The following is a 23050-nucleotide window of genomic DNA, read 5'->3' as shown; positions in this document are numbered from 1 at the left end:
GACACAATTTCTAGGCGTAGCCAAGGCGTTGAAGGTGTCCGGTTTGGTGACCTCAGCATTGCATCTCTGATTTTTGCAGACGATGTTGGCTTCTTCATGCTGTGATCTCCAGCTCTCACTGGAGTGCTTTGCAGCCAAGTGTGAAATGGTCGGGATGAAAGTCAGTACCTCGAAATCTGAGACCATGGTCCTCAGTCGGAAAAGGGTGGAATGCCTTCTTCAGGTCAGGGATGAGATCCTGCCCCAAGTGGAGGGGTTCAAGTATCTTGGTGTCTTGTTCACGAGCGAGGGAAGGATGGAGCGTGAGATCGACAGGCGGATCGGTGTAGCGTCTGCTTTGATGCGGACTTTGTACCAGTCCGTCGTGGTGAAGAGAGAGTTGAGCCGAAAGGCGAATCTCTCGATTTACCGGTCGATCTATGTTCCTACCCTCACTTATGATCAAGAGCTATGGGTCGTGACCAAAGTAACAAAATCCTGGATACAAGTGGTCGAAATGAGTTTCCTGCATAGAGTGTCTGGGCTTCCCCTTAGAGATAGGGTGAGAAGTTCAGTCATTCGTGAGGGACTTGGAGTCAAGCCGCTGCTCCTCCACATTAAGAGGAGCCAGATGAGGTGACTCCTGCATCTCATTAGAACGCCTCCTAGACACCTCCCCGGGGAGGTGTTTCCTTGCATATCCCATCAGCAGGAGACGACCCCTGCGCTGGAGAGACTATGTCACCCGGCTGGTCTGAGAACGCCTTGGGATCCCCCGGGATGAGCTGGACAAAGTGGTTGGGGAGAGGGAAGTCTGAGCGTCCCTCCTAAAGCTGCTGCCCCCCCAACCCGACCCCGGATAAGCGGTAGAAGTTAGATGGATGGATGGGGGAGGTGGGGCGCTTTGAAGTCATCTCGCCTCGGGCGTAATTCAGTGTAGAACCGCTACTGCTTGCGGTGTCCATACGCAACGCATCCGTTCCACAGTCAGTGTGAATTAGACGTTTGGTCAGACATTATTTTTGTGTTCAATAGTGTTTATTTCCGTGTTCAATAGTGTTTAAAAATGTTGGTATTGATTATTGTAAAATGTCCTGCAACTCTGAACAGGATAAGTGGTGTTGAGAATGGATGGACAGATATTGTAAAATGTTGGTCTTGTGTATTTTATAAAAAAAAAATACAAATTGACATTGGTGTGAAATCTGTTCACTATGCGATGATGAAAAGGGTCCATTTACATGCCTTAAATTGAAATGATCTTTTCAAATCACAATGGCGAGGTTTTTCGCCAAATTAAGCCATAACAATCGCAGAGCAGTGAACAGGACAATTAACAATGCAGTACAATGGCTGATTAAAGACTGCGCCTAGAAATTATGTCATCTCAGATTACCAGAAAGATGACCAGAAATTGCAGAATATAGGCATTATCGTTGTCCGGCGCGTCGCTTTGGATCTAATTAGCAACCAGGATGGGTTGCGAAATGAAAATGTGTTAACATATGGTTGGTCAAGTTTAGTTGACATTTGATCTTTAAAGCTTACATATCACATTTATAAATTCTTTCGTTTTATGTTATACTTTCAGTTGTGGTCTATATGAAGTGGAACAGCAACGCTTTTGTCTGAATTCCTCGTTTTGATCTTTAGCCGAGGTAGCGTTTCCTTGCAGCGCAAACTTTTTGATTGATTAACAGATGTCAGTGGCAGAAGACTTGTGCATACAACCACATATAACACGTAACAAAATAAATCGCCTCACAATATTTAGGAACACGTGTTGTAAACAATCACTGCAGTCAAGTTGACCAGTAAGCTAATGCTGGCATTAGTGAGACGCTAACAAATGCATTTAACACATTATTGTGTGTTCCCTAAGAATAATACAGCACCTTCAATGCAATTCATTTGATACACTACTTAAAATACACCCACAAGAAGTGAAAACAAAGAGCTAACAGCTCTGAAATCAGCAGAAAGACTGACGCTAGTGTTATGAAAACGAATGCATCAGACACGCAATAATATGAAAGACAGTTTATAATTTTTGTGTCATCTCAAGCTTACCGCTTTACTGTGTTTGTCGTTTCCATAGATTGAAGGAATTGAACCACGAATGAAACAAAGTCTTTCGCTGAATCCTCTATACTGACAAAGGATTTCTGAAACACTCGTCCTTGAACAAGCAGGACTTTGCCCACAGATGTAGGAACACTGCTTGAAAAATTAAATTTATCTAGGCACTTCTTTGAGGTTCTGATGCTGGGGGACGGTGCAATGAGTTGTGTGGATTGATGCATTAAACAACGGCACATTTTGATCTCTCCACTTCGTCATCCTTACATTTTTTGGACTACAAAAGTCTTTCCGAGTAATAAAGATGGCGGATTTGCAAAACCGTTTGGCCACACACACTATCTTATTTGGTAGTCCCGCCCCAATGGATGTGATGTACCGTATTTTCCGCACTATTAGGCGCACTTAAAAACTTAAAATTTACTCAAAAAAACCAGTGCGCCTTATAATGCAGAGCGCCTTATATATGGATCAACTGATGAATTTGTTGATCCATACTGGTCGTACACAGCGCTCTGCCAAAATGTTTCAGTATGTTTTAGTCCGACTAGTAAATTACAAGGTCGCATCGCTTTCCAGCATTACGGCAACCAGGGTCAGGGGATGTCACTGAATAGCTGTTGTACCTGCGAGGCTATTTTATTTCAAAATGTTTTCGAGTACGTTTACGGATCAATATCTAACGGAATCATAAATAAGCAGCACCAATGTGTTAAATCAGTCTTTAGTCGGTTACGATCACTTTTATGGGAGAGAGTTTGAGAAACGTGATTGTTTACAGGGGGCTGCCACGACACTTTGCTGAGGCTCATGGGAGTCTGCGAGCTGAGGCTCATGGGAGTTTGAAGGTGGCTAATGCTATAATGATAGCTGCTGCTATACACACACGAGGCTATTTCATTTCAAAATAGGCTGCTCCGTTAATGTTTCGAGTAAATTTACCGATTGATATGGATGGGAAACATAGGTAAGCAGTACCAATGTGTTAGATCGAACTTTAGTGAGTTCTGATCATTTTATAGAAGATAATTTGAGAAACGCGACTGTTTACAATGGGCTGCCACAACACTTTGCTGAGGCTCATGGGAGTCTGCGAGCTGAGGCTCATGGGAGTTTGCGGGTGGCTAATTCTATAATGATAGCTGCTATACGCACGAGGCTATTTCATTTCAAAATAGGCTGCTCCGTTAATGTTTCGAGTAAATTTACGGATCGATATGGAAGGAAAACATCGGTAAGCAGTACCAATGTGTTAGATCGAACTTTAGTCAGTTCTGATCATTTTATAGGAGATAGTTTGAGAAACGCGATTGTTTACAAGGGGCTGCCATGACACTTTGCTGAGGCTCATGGGAGTTTGCGAGTGGCTAATGCTATAATGATAGCTGCTATATGCACGAGGCTATTTCGTTTCAAAATAGGCTGCTCCATTAATGTTTCGAGTAAATTTACGGAACAATATGGAAGAGAAACATAAGTCACCAGTACCAATGTGTAAGATCAAACTTTAGTCAGTTCCGATCATTTTATAAGACATAGTTTGAGAAACGCGATAGTTTACAGATGGCTCATTGGTTATTGCATACCGCAACCCTAGTCACCCTCAGTTTGTTGCAGTATAGCTTCTATTTTATGTGCCTTTTAATCCGGTGCGCCCTATATATTAAATCATTTCTGAAATAAATTCAATGAGGGTGCGCCTTATAATCCAGTGCGCATTTTGGTGCGGAAAATACGGTAATAGAAAATGGAGAAAACTGAACCGAGTAAAAAATACCCCCCAAACAGATCATAAAAGTATCTCTGCAGCACCTGGAGGGATATATGACACAATAAAATGAATATAGATGCATAAAAAGTGGATTTTCCATATTTCAAGAGCTACTGTGCGCCTAGTAAAAATTAAGCCCCGTACAATGATTAAAATGGCTGCTTAATACAAATTCTAAAACCTTTTGCCAGTGCAAAATAAAATTAATCATACAATGTGAGACACAGAAAATAAAATCAACAAGACAAACATTTATTAAAAAGCAATGAAAAGGGTTTTGTTAAAACTTACCCTCTGAGGACAATTGCTCCCTGCTCTAGGATGGGATCATCAATGACATCTGTTAAAGATGAAAGACACACTTTTAGTTTAACTACCCACAAAGGATGTGAACATATGGGTCTTACATCAACAGTTGTGGGAGTAATGCGTTACTTTTGGAACAATATATTACATTTAACGATGGAATATAACAAGTTACTCAACATGTTTCTGTAATTACTGCAGTAAATGAGTCCTGTAACACAAGGGTCCCCAACCTCCAGGCCGGTACAGGTCTGTGGAACATTTGGTACCGGGCTGCACAAGAAAAATTAAATAACTTGCATTATTTCTGTTTTATTTACCTGAATCTGACCAATTTTTTATTTTGAAAAATGGACTGGATTCTCTCCTACACCTCGGTGATGTGAACAAAGCATTACTCATGTTATGTTGTGGCCGCGATGTTATGAGGACGCTGCTAGTGAAGTTGCATAGGAATACACAGTGAATTCATGTTTATTATTATAATATACAGTGGTGTTCGCATGCAGAATTCACCCATGGAACTAAGAATTGAGGGGTGATTTGGGAACATGGTGTTTATGTGGTAACGCACTTCTGTTGTTGTTCTTCCTATTCCTCATTTTACGAGTACCGTATTTGCCGGTGTATTGGTCGACCTTTTTCGATCCAAAATCGACCGAAAAAAATCGACCTCGACTTACACACCGAGTCATAAAATTTAACTTCGTATTCATCGCTTCAAATGTGATGGTAACCAAGGCCGTTTCTCATGCATCTCATTGTGCGTGGGTGTGCGTCCGTCAGGCTCATCAAACAGCGAGAAACTGAATCGGTACGTAACCATTCAATCGCCATGTCTAAATGAATGTCGTTGGCACTTAGAAAATATTCGCCAAACTTGGCCAGACTTCCAGGGGAAGAGGCCGAATTTTCACTTGTTCTGGCCGACCGGAGGAACCAGCCGAGGCGGACACTTTACGGCGGTTGAGTCGTTGGCACTTAGAAAATATTCGCCAAACTTGGCCGGACTTCCAGGGGAAGAGGCCGAATTTTCACTTGTGGTGGCCGACACGGGGAACCAACCGAGGCGGACACTTTACGGCGGTTGAGTCGTTCGCACTTTGAAAATATTTGCCAAGCTTGGCCAGACTTCCAGGGGAAGAGGCCGAATTTTCACTTGTGGTGGCCGACATGGGGAACCAGCCGAGGCGGACACTTTACGGCGGTTGAGTCGTTGGCACTTAGAAAATATTCGCCAAACTTGGCCGGACTTCCAGGGGAAGAGGCCGAATTTTCACTTGTTCTGGCCGACATGGGGAACCAGCCGAGGCGGACTCTTTATGGCGCAAGAGCCGTTGGCACTTAGAAGATTTGAACCGGACGGCGTGCGCGAGTGCGCGGCCCGCTGGAAGTCGAATGAGGCTCCGCGATTTCATCCGCGGTGCTTATAAAGTGCCGATCCGCCGGCCGGAGCTATTTACGGCCACCCGGCGCGTGCGCACGGCCTCCCGGCTGTGCCGGGCAGCGTGCGCGAGCTCGCCGGCTGCTGGAAGTCGAATGAGGCTCCGCGATCTCCTCCGCGGTGCTTATAAACAGCCGATCCGCTCGGCGGTAGCTATTTCCGGCCATTAAGCGCGTGCGCACGGCCTCCCGGATGTGCCGGGCGGCGTGCGCGAGCTTGCCGGCTGCTGGAAGTCGAATGAGGCTCTGCGATCTCCTCCGCGGTGCTTATAAAGAGCCGATCCGCTCGGCGGGAGCTATTTCCGGCCACTTGGCGCGTGTGCACGGCCTCTCGGTGGTGCCGGGCGACGTGCGCGAGTGCGCTGGCCGCTGGAAATCGAATGAGGCTCCGCGATCTCCTCCGCGGTGCTTATAAAGTGCCGATCCGCTCGGCTTGGAGCTATTTCCGGCCTCCCGGTGGTGCCGGGCAGTGTGCGCGAGCTCGCCGGCCGCTGGAAGTCGAATGAGGCTCCGCGATCTCCTCTGCGGTGCTTATAAACAGCCGATCCGCTCGGCTGGAGCTATTTCCGGCCACTGTGCAGGCGCCAGGCCTCCCGGAATTTGAACACATTTCGTCAATAAATTTCGCATATTTCTGAATGAATTTTGAAGTTTAATATAATGCAACAATTGAGCTCGACTTATACAAAGGATATATCATAAAATCGTAAATTTCCGTCGAATTTTAGGGGTCGACTTATACACCGAGTCGACTTATACACCGGCAAATACGGTATGTTCAGTAGAGTCTTTTGCGACACACCTCCTACGTCTCCTTTCCCTCGACACCACAATACCATTGTTTCTGCATAGGAAAAATTCACTTCTCACATGTACCCTATTGAAATGAAATACCAATATTTAAATACACAATTTAAACATTGTAAATACATTTTAAAGATGACCAATTTGAACAAACAGGAATAACTGAATTTAGCCCTTTGTTTTCAAACTATTACTATATTTGTGAATTGAAGTATTTATCAGGGCTACACCTGTAATTGTCACGTCTCGTCCCCAGCCGTTTCCATTATGTGTCTGTTGTCTTGATGTCTTTTTGGTTCCTGATGTCATTAATATCTTCACGTCTTTTGTTTCACGTCCCTGTCGGTCAGTCCTCTTGTTGTTTTGTTAAGCCATGTCAGTTTGCCGAGTCTGATAGTTTGTGTTTTGCTCAATAAACCCTGGTCCAAGCTGCATTTGGTCGCCCCGCTCCATCCGATCCGTGACAATAGGTTTTCTCTACATTTACTTTTTTCTCTAAAATCAGCCATGGAGAGGCTAATCCCTTGTAATATGTTCAAGTAGCCATAATTCGAGAAATTGTCTTCCTTTCGTGACAACATCAACCAAGACATGGAGGGGAGGGGTGTGTGTGTCCCTGTTCCTTATTAAAAGTGGGTGTTTTTAAAGGCATTCGTTGGTTCATTATTTGTCCAAAATAAAAGGATAAAATAAAAAATTATAACTTTTTCATTTTACTGATAAAAAACAAAAACGGGGCTAGTTTGTGAAAACCATCCTCGGTTTTCTCTCCTTTTAAAATTAACTTGGCACCAACTTTTCACTTTTAAACCCTCTAAGTGTTGAAATTTATACAGAGTTACCATTTGTGGACACTCCAGTGGGATTGGGTGCAAGGATCTTTTCTTTCTTTTCGGAGTGTAAGGACCTAGAGTATCGCACGAAGGCAGAATGTTCTGCGATTGCAATGACCTGTAGCATGCTGATTTTGCTTTGTTTATAAAGCAATTAATATATATATATATATATATATTATATATTTTTGTTTTGTTTTTATTAATTTATATATAAAGCAGCCCTGCAAGCATTTTGACGTCTATACGCTACCCAGACTTCTCGGCTATAACACTTCTAAAAGAAGTCTAAAGTGTAATAAAAATAGACATCTATGCCATAGATGTATATAGCATAGACGTCTAATAGAAGTCTATTAGACATCTATTAGGCGTCTATATGTGAAAGTTTTTTAGACGTCTACGGGATAGACGTCTATTAGACGTCTATTAGTCGTCTATATGTGAACGTTTTTTTAGACATCTACAGGTTAGACGTCTATTGGACGTCTATTAGACGTCTATATGTGAAAGTTTTTTGACGTCTATGGGATAGACGTCTATTAGACATCTATAAGTTAGTCTTTTTAGATGTTTGAGTAGACGTTCGAATGATGGCTAAAAGCTATTAGCACGATTAGCACTAATCACGCTAATAGCTAGTGATCATTTGAAAATCTAGACGTCTATTCAACATTGAGGTTCTCTTAAATGTGATCCTTACCTTTGTGTAGTTCCAGGATGTTGTGAAAATGCATTTGATTAGTGATGGTCCAGGAAAATTTACATTTTTTAACATAAAACCAGGTATCAGTAACAGTTATACTTATGTTAGCTACAGATATAAATACACTTTTTGATGTTAGAATTAACCAAAACGATAATTGAACGTCCGTCCCATGGGCTCACCATCTGTGGGAGGGGTGAAAGGGGTCGGTTGCAGTGTAAGCTGGGCGGCGGCCAAAGGCAGGGACCTTGGTGGTCCGATCCCCGGCTGCAGAAGCTCGCTCTTGGGACATGGAATGTCACCTCTCTGGCTGGAAAGGAGCCCGAACTGGTGTGCGAGGCAGAAAAGTTTCGACTAGACATAGTCGGACTTGCCTCCACACACAGTTTGGGTGCCGGTACAAGCCCTCTCGAGAGGGGCTGGACTTTCTTCCACTCTGGAGTTGCCCACGGTGAGAGGCGTCGAGCAGGTGTGGGTATACTTATTGCCCCCAGTCTGGGCGCCTGCAAATTGGGGTTCACCCCGGTGAACGAGCGGGTAGCCTCCCTCAGCCTTCGGGTGGGGGGACGGGTCCTGACTGTTGTTTGTGTCTATGCACCAAATGGCAGCTCAGAGTACCCACCCTTCTTGGAGTCCCTGGAGGAAGTGCTGGAGAGCGCTCCTTCTGGGGACCCCATCGTTCTACTGGATGATTTCAATGCCCTCGTGGGCAATGACAATGAGACCTGGAAGGGCGTGATTGGGAGGAACGACCCACCCGATCTGAACCCGAGAGGTGTTCTATTATTGGACTTCTGTGCTCCACACGGATTTTCTATAATGAACACCATGTTCAAACATAAGGGTGCCCATGTATGCACTTGGCACCAGGACACCCTAGGCCGCAGTTCGATGATCGACTTTGTAGTTGTGTCATCAGATTTGCAGCCGCATGTTTTGGACACTCGGGCGAAGAGAGGGGCGGAGCTGTCAACTGATCACCACCTGGTGGTGGGTTGGGTCCGACGGTGGGGGAAGATGCCGGTCTGACCTGGCAGACCCAAACGCTCTGTGAGGGTCTGCTGGGAACGTCTGGCAGAATCCCTTGTCAGGAAGAGCTTCAATTCCCACTTCCGGCAGAGCTTTTCCCACGTCCCGAGGGAGGCGGGGGACATTGAGTCCAAGTGGACCATGTTCCGCGCCTCCATTGTTGAGGCGGCCGACTGGAGCTGTGGCCGTAAGGTCGTTGGTGCCTTTCGTGGCGGCAATCCCCGAACCCGCTGGTGGACACCGGCAGTAAGGGATGCCGTCAAGATGAAGAAGAAGTCCTATCGGGCTGTTTTGGCCTGCGGGACTCCGGAGGCAGCTGATAGGTACCGGATGGCCAAGTGGAACGCGGCTTCGGCAGTTGCTGAGGCAAAAACCTGAGCGTGGGAGGGGTTTGCCGAGGCCATGGAGAATGACGTCCGGACGGCTTCGAGGAAATTCTGGTCCACCATCCGGCGTCTCAGGAGGGGAAAGCAGTGCAACGTTAACACTGTTTGCAGTGGGGAAGGCCTGCTGCTGACCGCGACTCAGGACATCGTGAGTCGCTGGAGAGAATACTTTGAAGACCTTCTCAATTCCACCTACATGCCTTCCATTGTGGAAGCAGGGCCTGGAGACTCTGAGGCGGACTCTCCAATCTCTGGGGTCGAAGTCACTGAGGTAGTTTAAAAAACTCCTCGGTGGCAAGGCCCCGGGGGTGGATGAGATCCGCCCGGAGTTCTTAAAGGCTCTGGATGTTGTGGGGCTGTCATGGCTGACATGCCTCTACAACATTGCGTGGACATCGGGGACGGTGCCTCTGGATTGGCAGACTGGGGTGGTGGTGCTTCCCCTCTTTAAGAAGGGTGCATGGGAGTTCTTCCAACCACTCCACATGTGTTTTGTGGACTTGGAGAAGGCGTTCGACCGTGTCCCTCGGGAGGTTCTGTGGAGGGTGCTTCTGGAGTACGGGTGCCGAGCCAACTGATAAGGGCGGTTTGGTCCCTGTATCACCGATGCCAGAGTTTGGTCCGCATTTCCGGCAGCAAGTCAGATGAGGGTTGGACTCCGCCAAGGCTGCCCTTTGTCACCGATTGACAGAATTTCTAGGCGCAGCTGAGGAGTTGAGGGGGTCCGGTTTGGGGACCTCAGCATCGCGTCTCTGCTTTTTGCAGACAGCGTGGTGCTGTTGGCTTCTTCAGTCTGTGATCTCCAGCTCTCACTGGAGCGGTTCGCAGCCGAGTGTGAAGCGGTCGGGATGAGGGTCAGCACCTCCAAATCCGAGTCCATGGTCCTCGGTCGGAAAAGGGTGGAATGCCCTCTCCGGATCGGGGATGAGATCCTGCCGCAAATGAAGTTCAAGTATCTTGGGGTCTTGTTCACGAGTGAGGGGAGGATGGAGCGCGAGATCGACAGGCGGATCGGTGCAGCGTCGGCAGTAATGCAGATTCTGTACCGGTCCGTCGTGGTAAAGAGAGAGCTGAACCAAAAGGCAAAGCTCTCAATTTACTGGTCGATTTACGCTCCTACCCTCACCTATGGTCACGAGCTATGGGTCGTGACCGAAAGAACGAGATCCCGGTTACAAGCGGCCGAAATGAGTTTTCTCCGCAGGATATCCGGGCTCTCCCATAGAGATAGAGTGAGAAGCTCGGTCATCCGGGAGAGACTCGGAGTAGAGTTGCTACTCCTCCACGTTGAGAGGAGCCAGATGAGGTGGCTCGGGCATCTCATCAGGATGCCTCCTGGACGCCTCCCTGGGGAGGTGTTCTGGGCATGTCCCACCGGTAGGAGACCCCGGGGACGACCCAGGACGCGCTGGAGAGACTATGTCTCTCAGCTGGCCTGGGAACGCCTTGGGATCCCCCGGGATGAGCTGGATGAAGTGGCTGGAGAGAGGGAAGTCTGGGAGTCCCTCCTAAAGCTGCAGACCCCGCGACCCGAGCTCGGATAAGCGGAAGAAGATGGATGGATGGATAATTGAACCTAAATAAAAACATTTTTTCAAACATTATCCAACCATCACAAATATAAATGTGCAATGTTTTTAAATCACGTTTAAAACTGTAAAAATATAAATAAAATATAATAAAAAACAATATCAAAAAATGGGGGCAATTTTATAGAACAAAACTACTAAGTTACAATATAAATATATACATATTTTAAGTAGGACATATCAAATAAACAAAACAACCAGATCGGCGAAACACAAGGAGGAAACAAAATAAAAATCTCTCTTGAGTGGAGTTTTGATGAGCCCCCTTTACTTTTCAGCGCTGGAGCCTGTTTTAATTTTAAAGCCATTGCGGTCCTTGTTTCATCATTCGTGACCTCTGTGCGTGTTGTCAACAGCTTCTACAAAGATGAACTCGATGTACATCGGGCACCACCCATGGTAGACCTTGGGATCACTCTGGAAAAGAAATATGAATATGGTGGAAAAAAATGAACATGAAGCAAGTTTTTGTTTTTATTTACCAGCGCTATCAGAGCAGTGTTCCTGAGGGCCCTCTGCATGAGTCACACGAGCACGCATATTGAACGTTGTGTTCGTCATTTGTGTAGAGTCAACAACAGAAAAAAAATGTCAAAATCCCACCACATCGTACACCTTCTCTGTTGTCTTTTTTAAATCTACAGTACAGATGTCAACAGGGATGAGAACGGCAAATGAAAAAAAACACTGAAAAGTAGCCGGGGTCTGGGGGCCGCATGCAAAGCCCCCCCACACACGCACACACACACTTGCCACAGGGAGCCAGGGGCCGCAGGCCCTCATAGGGGGCTGCAGGGGCCACAGGCCCCTATTGGGGGCCAGAGGGCCCACAGGCCCCCATGGGATGCCGCAGGGGGCCAGGGGCAACGCCCCGGAGGGCGCTCAGGGGGAAAAGCTCCCTGGAAACTCCTGGATTTTGGCAAGATAGCAACCTCAAAACCATTAATTTCATCACTCAATTTCAACAGTTTTGCTAAAAAAATATTCCTGGTTGGTGAGCTACCAAGGTGAATATAATACAGTCAAGCCTCGGTTTTCGACCACAATTCGATCCAGAAGGCGGTTTGAGAAGCAAATTGGTCGAATTCCGAATCTATTTTTCCCATTACAAATAATGGATTTTTTTTTAATTTGTTCCAAGACTTTTTAAGCATTATTTTCATTTGCGCATTTTTGGCCGATCGCGCAACTGCAGTGCACCGCCGAACGCGCAACCGTAGCCTCAGTGCGCAGGGATCTTAATTCAGTCCAATTGCGCAACCGCAGCGCACCGGGCGCTCACTGTCGCATTGCTTTAAGAGCGTCTTTGTGTTCCGTGTTGTAAGATGGCGCTGCTCTCGAGCCATGCCCATCTGAAGCAGTTCCCGATCCCGTTCGACATGCCCCCCCATAGAAAAACAATTTTCTACACGGATCTACACGATTCACAAAAATGATACTCCCGACGGAAAAAAACACGGAAATCCGCGGAAGATTCTCATCCCTGTGTCAAACTAATCATACCTGTCCATGGTCTTGGAAACATGCAGGTCTTCAAATCAGCAGCCTCCTAACACAAGACTGCTTTGCAATCTGTATACAAGGAATTATGGACAGTGTCTCAGAAGAGTGCAATTAAGAGTAGACAAAATTTAATTGAGGACTTTTTTTCTTGTAAATCAAGCAAATCCAAAATTTTGACTAACCAATTCTAAGTTTAATCATTTAGTCTTGCATCCTGTTTGTCATTTATTTCCTTGCACATCATGTCAAAGGTCTCCAAATCAGTCATGGGCACCGTCCACCCTCCGTGTCACATTCTGAATGAGTTGAGGCTCCTCAGCCCAGGGATTGCCAGAAGGGGCTCCATGATGACCTTCAGAAACTCTGAGAATAAAGAGAAATAGAAATAATATACTCACTTAAATTACAGCAGTATGACCTCTTTTTAAATGACCAATGCCTATAAAAAAAAAACTATTACTTTTCCCTGTCATGGGCGTTTCACACTCACTTCCTAGCTGTGGAAGAATGAAGCAAATGTTAGCTGCAAGATTCAAATGAACCATTCTCCAATGATAAACTTTGCCCTGTTTGAAAAAAAAAAAAAATGGCATTCTGTCTGTGCCTTTGAATGTGGTGCAAATTAATTTGGCTGTTGTACATATCCAATAATGTTTTTTTTTAAATAGTACTGATAAAATTGCTTGTTCTACATGTTGTTATCCAAAAAATGTACAGGGTAAACCTGGGTTTTATTTTGCACTTTGACATCCGCCCCGGTTTCCGGAGTTTGAAAGTCAAGGCAATGACATGTCATAAATGCAAGTTCCATATTGAAGATTGCAATTACGCTTTTTGCATATGCTCGACAGTAGCTAAGCATACATAAGTATATTCAAACCACCAATAGCAGCAATTTTCAAAGATAACGCCATGCAGTTGTGATTACTTCTACAATCAAGAATAAATCAAAAATCAATCTGTACCTTGTGGAGTCCGGTCAGTTTTTAATACAGATGCTCCTCTTTTCTCCAGGCTTGGAGTCTGAAAAAGAGGGAAAGGGAAAAAGAAGGTCTGATTTGACAATTCACCCATCAACCGCTGCTAATCACATACACAACACAATTTTAACTTTTGAAGTGATTTGCCTTAGAGTTCTGAGCCCTGTTGAGCGCAAAACAAAGTTAGGTGCACATTTTAATGACATCAGAAGATGTAAAAAACCTACCTTTTCACATGCCATTCCTTGAGCTAAATCTGGAGTCACAAATCACAACATGGGTAAAAAGGGAAATTACATCTTTGCTATGCCATCAGAAAATCTCAATTTTGTGATCTATACTTACTTTTTGATCTTGTTTTTGCTTTATAATAGCCATGGCGATTTTTGAAAGCGAACTGCTGACATCTGCAAAAGCAATGCCATTATTTACATTCGTTTTGAATTCACATATGAATTGTAAATGCATACGGCATAAACTCTTGTCAAAAATAACATTTCCTTTTTAAATGTAGGCATTTATATGCCTTATATGTAGTTATAAATTTTCAAAAAGATTTTATTCACTTAAGAAAACCACTACATACTGTACACTATGCATCGACATGAAACAAACTTTTTGGAGTTTGAAGCAAATTCCCTTAAGCTACCATCAACGTTTAGCGACCATTAATGTTTGTGTCAGCTCTTCTCTTCACAAAGCAACTAGTCACGTAGCGAAAACGAAGGACGAGCAGGCAAGCTCCAACTCAAGTCCAATTTTGAAATTGATTGATAATGAAATGGACAAACTTTGCAGGACAACACAACAGCTCTTACTGAAAAACCTCGAAGACTCACCTGATAGCAGCATTCCTTTGTCTTTTTTAAATGTTGTCTTTAGAAGCAACAGGCTCAAACTTATCGGCCACTTTGCGCTCCACACTTCTTCTTCTTCTTGTTTTTTTTCGGTGGTGCACAATTTATGCACGTTACTGCCCCTAACGTTTCGAACGAACCAATACAACATTGTTCATAGAAATTACAGCTGGTTTAGAGTTAAATATTTCACATCTGATAGATTTAATTTTGGCATCTATGGAATTGTCACATCTCGTCCCCGGTTGTTTTATTATGTGCATGTTGTCATGATTTCTGTTCGCATTGGTGTACTGGCCCCTCCCTTCCTGTGTCTACTCACAATCAGTGTGATCACCCTCACCTGCTTCTCGTTAGCTGTCGTGTATTTAAATCCTGTCTGCCCCGCACTCCCTGTCGGATAATTTCTTGTCTCTTATTTCTTGTGTCTTATTTCTTATCTTACGTCTCTGTCAGTTCAGTTTTTGTTTGCCAGCCCTGTCGGTCAGTCCCGTTGATATTTGTTAAGCTGTTAAGTTATTTTAGTTCGCCGGTTCACTTGGCTTGTTCCCCCTCCATTCCAACTCCCCTTTTCCTTCAATAAACCCTGGTCCAAGCTGCATTTGGTCACCCTGCTCCATTCCAATCCGTGACAGGAATAATGTAATATAGACTTCTATATCAGGTTACAGAAATAACCACACTTCACAGGGATCATTGGTTGTTTAAAACAAAGCAATACAAATTATGTACATTATTTATACAACTTGGGGCTTAGGGTTTAATATTTCATATTTGATGGTGTCCCCACCAAGCGGGATAGAAAATGGATGGATGGATGGATGGATGGATGGATGGATGGATGGATGGATGGATGGATGGATGGATGGATGGATTTAATTTTGGCCTCAGGTTCCAGAAATAACCACACTTCACATTGTTCATCTATGTGTGCCCTGTGATTGGCTAGCAACCAGCCTACTGCCCGATGACTGCTGGGATAGGCTCCAGCACGCCTGCGACCCCCGTGGGGACAAGCAGTATTGAGTTGAGTTGAGTTTTTATTCACGCAATATCCAAGACATACAACATGATACAACAAACAGTATTACACAGTCGGATGCGTGAAAGGTCACCCCAAGCAAGCTATTTAAAGCTTTTAGTAGGGGGCCTGGTTTCCCATAAGTATCAGATATTGGCCAGATATCCTTACATTATGGACAAACATACAGATATATATATATATACATAAATAAAATAGACAATAACAATAAACACACAATAAGGTACAACACACAATAAACATATGACAAGTAATAGATAGTCTCAGTATTCTGGTTGCACTGGATTTGATGTAAAGTACATTAGCAATTAATAAATTAACAACAAGACACAGATGTTCATGCGATTAATGATCAGCACATTAAACATACATTGATAGGAGTTGATTTTTTAGATTTGCCTTGAAGATGGATATGGATTGCAACATTTTTAGTGTAGTATAGAAATGGATGGATGGATGGATTTAATTTTGTTGTCTATTTTAGGTTATTCCATAGCCCTAATATCAGGTTACAGAAATAACCACACTTCACACTGATCAATGGTTGTTTAAAACAAAGCATCACAACTTCTGTAAATTATTTATACAACTTAAAGAATGGTTTTAGGTTAATATTTTATATTTGATGGATTTAATTTTGTCGTATATTTTAGGTTATTCCATAGCCCCAATAACACTTTACACGGATCAATGGTTGTTTAAAACAAAGCAACACAACTTGTTTTGGGTTTAATATGATCATAATTGATGGATTTAATTTTGTCATCTATTTTAGGTTATTTCATAGACCTAAAATCAGGTCACAGAAATAACCATGCTTCACAAAGCAAAGTTTAAAACAAAGCAACGCGACCTCTGTACATTATGTATACAACTTACAGAATGGTTTTGAGTTTAATATATATTGTTTGATGATTTAATTTTGTAGTCTATTTTAGGTCTATGTGTAGACCTAAAAGAGACATCTATTTTATTCTATAGACCTAAAACAGATGTCTAAATTAGGTCTATGTGTAGACCTAAATTAGATGTCTAAATTCGGTCTACATATAGACCTAATATAGATGTCGATCAGGTTACAGAAATAACCACACTTCACCCGCATCAATGGTCGTTTAAAACATATAATATAATATAGACGTCTAAATGAGGTCTACAGATTGACCTAATATAGACGTCGAACAGGTTTCAGAAATAATACTTCACACAGATCAATGGTTGTTTAAAGGCCCAGAGACACCGGTATATGTATAAATCGGTTTTAGTTAGCTTATGGGCTTATAAATATAAATTGACGATCGAAACAACGAAAAGGAAGCTGCTGCTCTGAAAAATATAATTTAAATTTGCCGCGCAGACGAGTTTGACTGCACCGAGCCGCCAGCCGGAAGTGACGTCACGTCTCAAGTTGTACGCGTTTAGCTTCAGTGAATGTAAACAAAAAGAGAAGAGGGGCCAGCGCGGAGACGTCGGGCCAGGCTTGCGGCCATCCAGCTCGCCCAGCCGTGCCTTCCATTCTCCTGGCGTACGTTCGTTCGCGGGACGACAAGATGGGTTGCGTTCGCCTGATAGGATCCACGAACCGGACAGTGCGTGCCTGCTGTGTGCTCGTGTTCACAGTGGCCTGGTTGACTGTCATCTTTCCGGACTCTGCTGTGCATCGGGAGCGGCTAGCGTGCTATCACTCTTATTATTCATCTTCTTGTTTTATTTTTCCTGTGTTGTTTACTTGTATGTGCGTTGTGAACTTTGTCTTGTCACCCTGGGATAGTGAGAAACGTAATTTCGATCTTCTTGTGTGTCTTGACATGCGGAGGAATTGACAATAAAGGAGACTTTGACTTTGAAAAGTATGTCGAAGCGTGACGGGAGGGGCACAATTCAGAAAACGTGCTCAGCTCGTCGAAAAAATGCGATTTAAGCAATAAAATTAAAAATGCACCGAAAACCTAAACCAAACGTTGCAGGTGGTCATTTCTTCATGTGCCGAGATCAACTCGGCACTCTAAAGCCCCCAAGAGCACTTTTTACTGTGCCAACCTAACCAGAGTGACGGGAGGGGAACAATTCCGAAAACGTGCTCAGCTCAGCCCAAGTGAACTGCTAGATTCATCATATTCTGCGTCAAAAGAGGTTTCTGAATCGGATAAAATGATGCTAATATTGCTGCTAGAAACGGAGCTGTCGCTATCATCTGCCATGTTGTTTGTTGAGATCCGGATGTACAACTTGTGACGTCACAGTAATGGCGCCACCAGCGTGGCTGCGTGCGGAACCCGATCGATAAATTGGCATTTAATTTTAGCTTTATTCTTAGTAATCGGTGTCCATTTTTAATTTTCAATGCGGCAAATGTGTTCTCTTTATACATTCTATCAAATTCCGTTCTAATTGAAAAAAAAAAGGATGTCTCTAGGCCTTTAAAACAAAGCAATGCAACCTCTGGTCATCATTTATACAGTCTACAGCTGATTTAAGGTTTAATATTTCATATTTAATGGATTTAAATTTGTCGTCTATTTTAGGTCTATATATAGACCTAATTTAGATGTCTATTTTAGGTCTTTATATAGACCTAATTTGGACGTCTATTTTAGGTCTATAAAATAACCTAAAATAGACGTCTGTATCAGGTTACAGGAATAACCAATTCACATGTACGGATCAATATGCTTGTTAAACACAAATCCAAACAACTTTTGAACGTTATTTATACAACTTATCAGACTTTAAAATTTCGAAATATGATCATATTTTATGTTTTTAATTTAGACGTCTATTTTAGGTCTATACCGAGACCAATTTTAAACGTCTAAATTTGGTCTATACATAGACCAAACGTCTAATAGATGTCTATGGCTGACAGGGAGACGTTTGCAAATGTGTTGTCGTGATTACATACAAAGGAACATCTGTGTTTTCATGAATTACTGCAAGAATTAATGAATAATTTCTGTTGGAAAGCTGACATTAGAATATTTGAACTATTCAAAGGTAAAAATGTCTCTTAATGATTACTAGATTATAAAAGTAGTTGTCAATTAATTTGATGAGATTACTTGTCAATTATTTTTGGGGCCAATATGCAATATTTATCAGATTTTTTTATGCAGTGTGAACAGTACAATTCCCTTTTTTTCAAATGCGACCTGGGCCTCTGTCGTATGTGAATATAAATCTGATATAAATGTGATGCGCCAGCAGTATGAATGCTCATCAGCACACATCCCACCTTGACATCCATCGACGGTGCTGTGGTGGAGAGGGTGAGCAGCACCAGATTCCTGGGGGTGCACATCAGTGAGGACCTCTCCTGGTCCGCCAACACCGCGTCACTGGCGAAAAAAGCTCAGCGCCGCCTGTACTTCCTGCGGAAACTCAGGCGAGCAAGTGCTCATCTGGCCGTCATGACTACATTCTACCGTGACACCATTGAGAGCGTCCTCTCCAGTTGTATCGCTGTCTCGGGTGGTAGCTGCACTGAATAAAACATGAAGACCCTGCAGCGCATAGTGAACACGGCTGGTAAGATTATTGGTGCTTCACTCCCCTCCCTGAAGGGCATTTACACCTCCCATCTCGCCCGCAAGGCGACCACGATTGTGAGTGATGTGAGTCACTCTGCTCACTATTTGTTTGATCTTCTGCCCTCTGGGAAGAGGTACAGGAGCCTGCGCTCCCGCACCGCCAGACTCACCAACAGCTTCATTCTCCAGGCTGTTAGGATCCTGAACTCTCTTCCCCCTTCTGCGTAGCGTCCTGTACTTATTTATTGTGTTATTTGTTTATTTATTATTTATTCATCACTCTTATTTATTCATTGTTTGTGCCTTCTTGTTTTATTTTCTTGTGTTGTTTACTTGTATGTACATTGTGAACTATGTCTTGTCACCGTGGGATAGTGGGAACGTAATTTCGATCTCTTTGTGTGCCTTGGGGTGTGAAGAAATTGACAATAAAGCAGACTTTGACTTTGACGTCATCAAAAACCTCTGCGTGGGCGAGGAGAGAATGCACAGGAGACTACGTCTCCCTGGTAAGGTCTATTCAAGGTGCTGGAGAGGAGGGTCCGTCGGGAGGTCGAACCTCGGATTCAGGAAGACCAGTGTGGCTTTCGTCCTGGCCGTGGAACAGTGGACCAGCTCTACACCCTCGGCAGGATCCTCGAGGGTGCATGGGAGTTCGCCCAACCAGTGCACATGTGTCTTGTGGACTTGGAGAAGGCGTTCGACCGTGTCCCTGGGTGCTTCGGGAGTACGGGGTGCCGAGCCAACTAATAAGGGCGGTTCGGTCCCTGTATCACCGATGCCAGAGTTTGGTCCGCATTTCCGGCAGTAAGTCGAATTCGTTCCCAGTGAGAGTTGGACTCCGCCAAGGCTGCCCTTTGTCACCGATTCTGTTCATAATTTTTATGGACAGAATTTCTAGGCACAGCCGAGGCGTTGAGGTGGTCCGGTTTGGGGACCTCAGCATCTCGTCTCTTTTTGCAGATGACGTGGTGCTGTTGGCTTCTTCAGGCCGTGATCTCCAGCTCTCACTGGAGCGGTTTGCAGCCGAGTGTGAAGCGGTCGGGGTGAGGGTCAGCACCTCCAAATCTGAGTCCATGGTCCTCGATCGGAAAAGGGTGAAATGCCCTCTCCGGATCGGGGATGAGATCCTGCCCCAAGTGGAGGAGTTTAAGTATCTTGGGGTCTTGTTCACGAGTGAGGGGAGGATGGAGCGCGAGATCGACAGGCGGATCGGTGCAGCGTCGGCAGTAATGCGGACTCTGTACCGGTCCGTCGTAGTAAAGAGAGAGCTGAGCCAAAAGGCAAAGCTCTCGATTTACCGGTCGATTTACGCTCTTACCCTCACCTATGGTCACGACCTATGGGTCGTGACTGAAAGAACGAGATCCCGGATACAAGCGGCCGAAATGAGTTTTCTCCGCAGGATGTCAGGTTTCTCCCTTAGAGATAGAGTGAGAAGCTCGGTCATCCGAGAGAGACTCGGAGTAGAGTCGCTACTCTGCCACGTTGAGAGGAGCCAGATGAGGTGGCTCGGGCATCTCCTCAGGATGCCTCCTGGACGCCTCCCTGGGGAGGTGTTCCGGGCATGTCCCACCGGTAGGAGACCCCGGGGACGACCCAGGACGCGCTGGAGAGACTATGTCGCTCAGCTGACCTGGGAACGCCTTGGGATCCCCCGGGATGAGCTGGATTAAGTGGCTGGGGAGAGGGAAGTCTGGGAGTCCCTCCTGAAGCTGCTGCCCCCGCAACCCGACCCCGGATAAGCGGAAGAAGATGGATGGATGGATGGATGGATGGATGGATGGATGGATGGATGGATGGATGGATGGATGGATGGATGGATGGATGGATGGATGGATGGATGGATGGATGGATGGACCATTTGACAGCAAATGCATTATTCTGCTGAGAGGAGAAAGTGTCATCTTGCAGCACGGCTAATAATGGAACATAATATCTGTCCGTGTAAACAAACAGATGGGACAAAACAAGTGTTTGTTTCTCTGCTGGTGTGCTGTTTAATTTGAGCTGTTAATGTGTAGAAAAGATGACAAACTGGCAGTGGGACTTTTATGTAACATTAAACACTTAGATCAGGGGTGTCAAACTCATTTTTTATCATGGGCTGCATCGTAGTCATAGTTTCCTTCCGAGGGCCATTATGACTGTCACTGTAAAATCGGGAGATTAGCGGGAGAAAGGACAGATTGGGGGGCAGGCGGAAGACAGGGGTGAAAATTGGGAGTCTCCCGTCTAAATGGGGAATGTTGGCAAGTGTGCGCGTTCCGACTAAACCCTGTTCATTCGGCGGACCGTTTTGGCACAGTAACATGGAAGCCTGCCAAGGATAGGGGTTTCCATTTGGATCAGCACGTTACTCATCGTCGTAAATTGTGTAGATGATCAATTTATTATCTCAGAGTAGCGAGGAGGAATGACTTAGAAATGAGTTACTAGGGACGTCTACTATAAATGAAGGTCACGCCATTGCGTAATAAATGAAGAGTGTATAACCTGAAATGTCCACTTTATTCAACTATTACTCAAAACATCTTCGCGGATTCACGCAAATATCAGTAGTTTCTCGATCACTCTCTCCCACTCCGAGGCTTTTGGTGACGTCTAGGTTGGTAAAATGCGCATGAGCGTTCAAACTTTCGACACAGAGCATACATACATGTCCGATTTACCTTCACATACGAAAGAGCCCAGAGCGCATTTGAAGAGAAAAATTGTAACCGTACTGTTCACAGTGCATGAAAAAAATCTAATACGTATTGCACATGGACAAAAATAATCGTAAGTGAGCTGCAGTGTCAACTATTATCAGTAAAGAATCTATTTTTAACAATCATAAAGCAGCCACATTCCATAAATATATATTGTACTTTGCCTTATTGCTGACGTGATTACTCAAAAAATTACTCGGAGCTTCTTTATTTCATGACTCTTGCCTGCACGTTCGCAGATAGCGAACAAAGCTCACCTATGGCCTGTAAAACTTTGAAAACTAATTTGACATTTGTCAAACAAGCTTTAAACAACTTGCACACTGCTTTTCAAACTTGGAAAATGCGACTGTCGGTAAAATATTCTCTTAAAAACTACCATATCAACTAACCCATCTGTTCAGGTTATCACTACACATACCTTCCCCACCTGCGGCACCGAGAAGTTGTTGTTCTTCATCGTTGTTCTCCTTTCCTTGGTTGTCAGACATATTCCAAGATTCTTATTGGCGCGTGGTCACGCAACTCGTGTGTATCTATCTATCTATCTATCTATCTATCTATCTATCTATCTATCTATCTATCTATCTATCTATCTATCTATCTATCTATCTATCTATCTATCTATCTATCTATCTATCTATCTATCTATCTGTCATCTCTCTCTCTCTCTCTCTCTCTCTCTCTCTCTCTCTCTCTCTCTCTCTCTCTCTCTCTCTCTCTCTCTCTCTCTCTCTCTCTCTCTCTCTCTCTCTCTCTCTCTCTCTCTCTCTCTCTATATATATATATATATATATATATATATATATATATATATATTTGAGAGAATGATTTGAATAGCTAACGGAAGGTATACGTTGATAAAACGAACAAAATAATGTCTCGTTCGGACGTGCCAGCTACGTCAAAGGTTTGTGGAACGAGGAAGTGAAATGACGTAAGGGTAGCCTTCTGCAGTAACCGACAGTCTCTCGTTGACGTACACAGGATGTAAGTTTTTTCTCCCGACTGAAAAGTCATAAATAGTGCATTACTGCCTCCCCCTGATGTAAGAATATCATAACAGTTTATATATCTTATATCTTCCTACACAGTGCAGTTAAGAACTGTAGCTCTTGTAAACTGAATTATACCATACAATACAACTTTATTTATATGGACACATTTGACTAAAGATGTAGCGTTAGGTTTAACAAAGGATTTTACACATAAGAAAATATTAATAACAACAATGCAACAACAAAGAGAGTGAAAACAATGAATGAAAACACAAATTAATGATATCATTAGTAACACAAATAGAGTACAACAGATCAGAAAATGAAGAGAGAGCAACAGCAGTGTGTACATATTCTGTTAGGTTAGACAATCTCATCTACGTTTTCGTATTCATATGTGTGCAAATCTTCTCGTTGTATATAATCAGAACAATCAGAACACACACACACGCACGCACATGCACTCCCAACTCACATAGGTATTAAATGGTGAGGTGATGCTTTCCC

At 44.0% G+C, this 23050-nt stretch overlaps 1 protein-coding gene across 7 annotated transcripts in view; it reads right to left on the bottom strand.

Annotated features, from left to right (window-relative positions):
* The window catches only part of LOC148400084 (apoptosis regulator BAX), a 50422-nt gene extending 28168 nt beyond the window's left edge, over positions 1-22254 (bottom strand). Inside the window, exons 1-9 of one of the 7 annotated variants that reach the window (XM_088371244.1) lie at positions 21967-22250; positions 13754-13815; positions 13636-13664; positions 13394-13451; positions 12889-12925; positions 12611-12791; positions 12429-12497; positions 11261-11342; positions 4121-4169 (exon numbers count right to left, since the gene is read on the bottom strand). In XM_088371244.1, the coding sequence (XP_088227370.1) occupies positions 4121-4169; positions 11261-11309 (98 nt within the window). In that variant the 5' untranslated portion in view covers positions 11310-11342; positions 12429-12497; positions 12611-12791; ... (3 more) ...; positions 13754-13815; positions 21967-22250. Of the gene's footprint in view, positions 1-4120; positions 4170-4315; positions 4409-11260; positions 11343-12428; positions 12498-12610; positions 12792-12888; positions 12926-13393; positions 13452-13635; positions 13665-13753; positions 13816-14247; positions 15495-21966 lie in introns of those variants that run through there. The other 6 variants (XM_088371242.1, XM_088371243.1, XM_088371245.1 and 3 more) reach the window with 6 other exon arrangements.
* Between the last annotated feature and the right edge of the window lie 796 nt (positions 22255-23050).

The sequence above is a fragment of the Syngnathus floridae genome, chromosome 3, assembly GCF_059516105.1.
Source record: "Syngnathus floridae isolate MCC-2025c chromosome 3, RoL_Sflo_1.0, whole genome shotgun sequence".
In the NCBI taxonomy this organism is placed as follows: Eukaryota; Metazoa; Chordata; class Actinopteri; order Syngnathiformes; family Syngnathidae; genus Syngnathus; species Syngnathus floridae.
The sequence above is the reverse complement of the archived record's forward strand: the minus strand, read 5'-3'. Positions and strand labels throughout refer to the sequence as shown.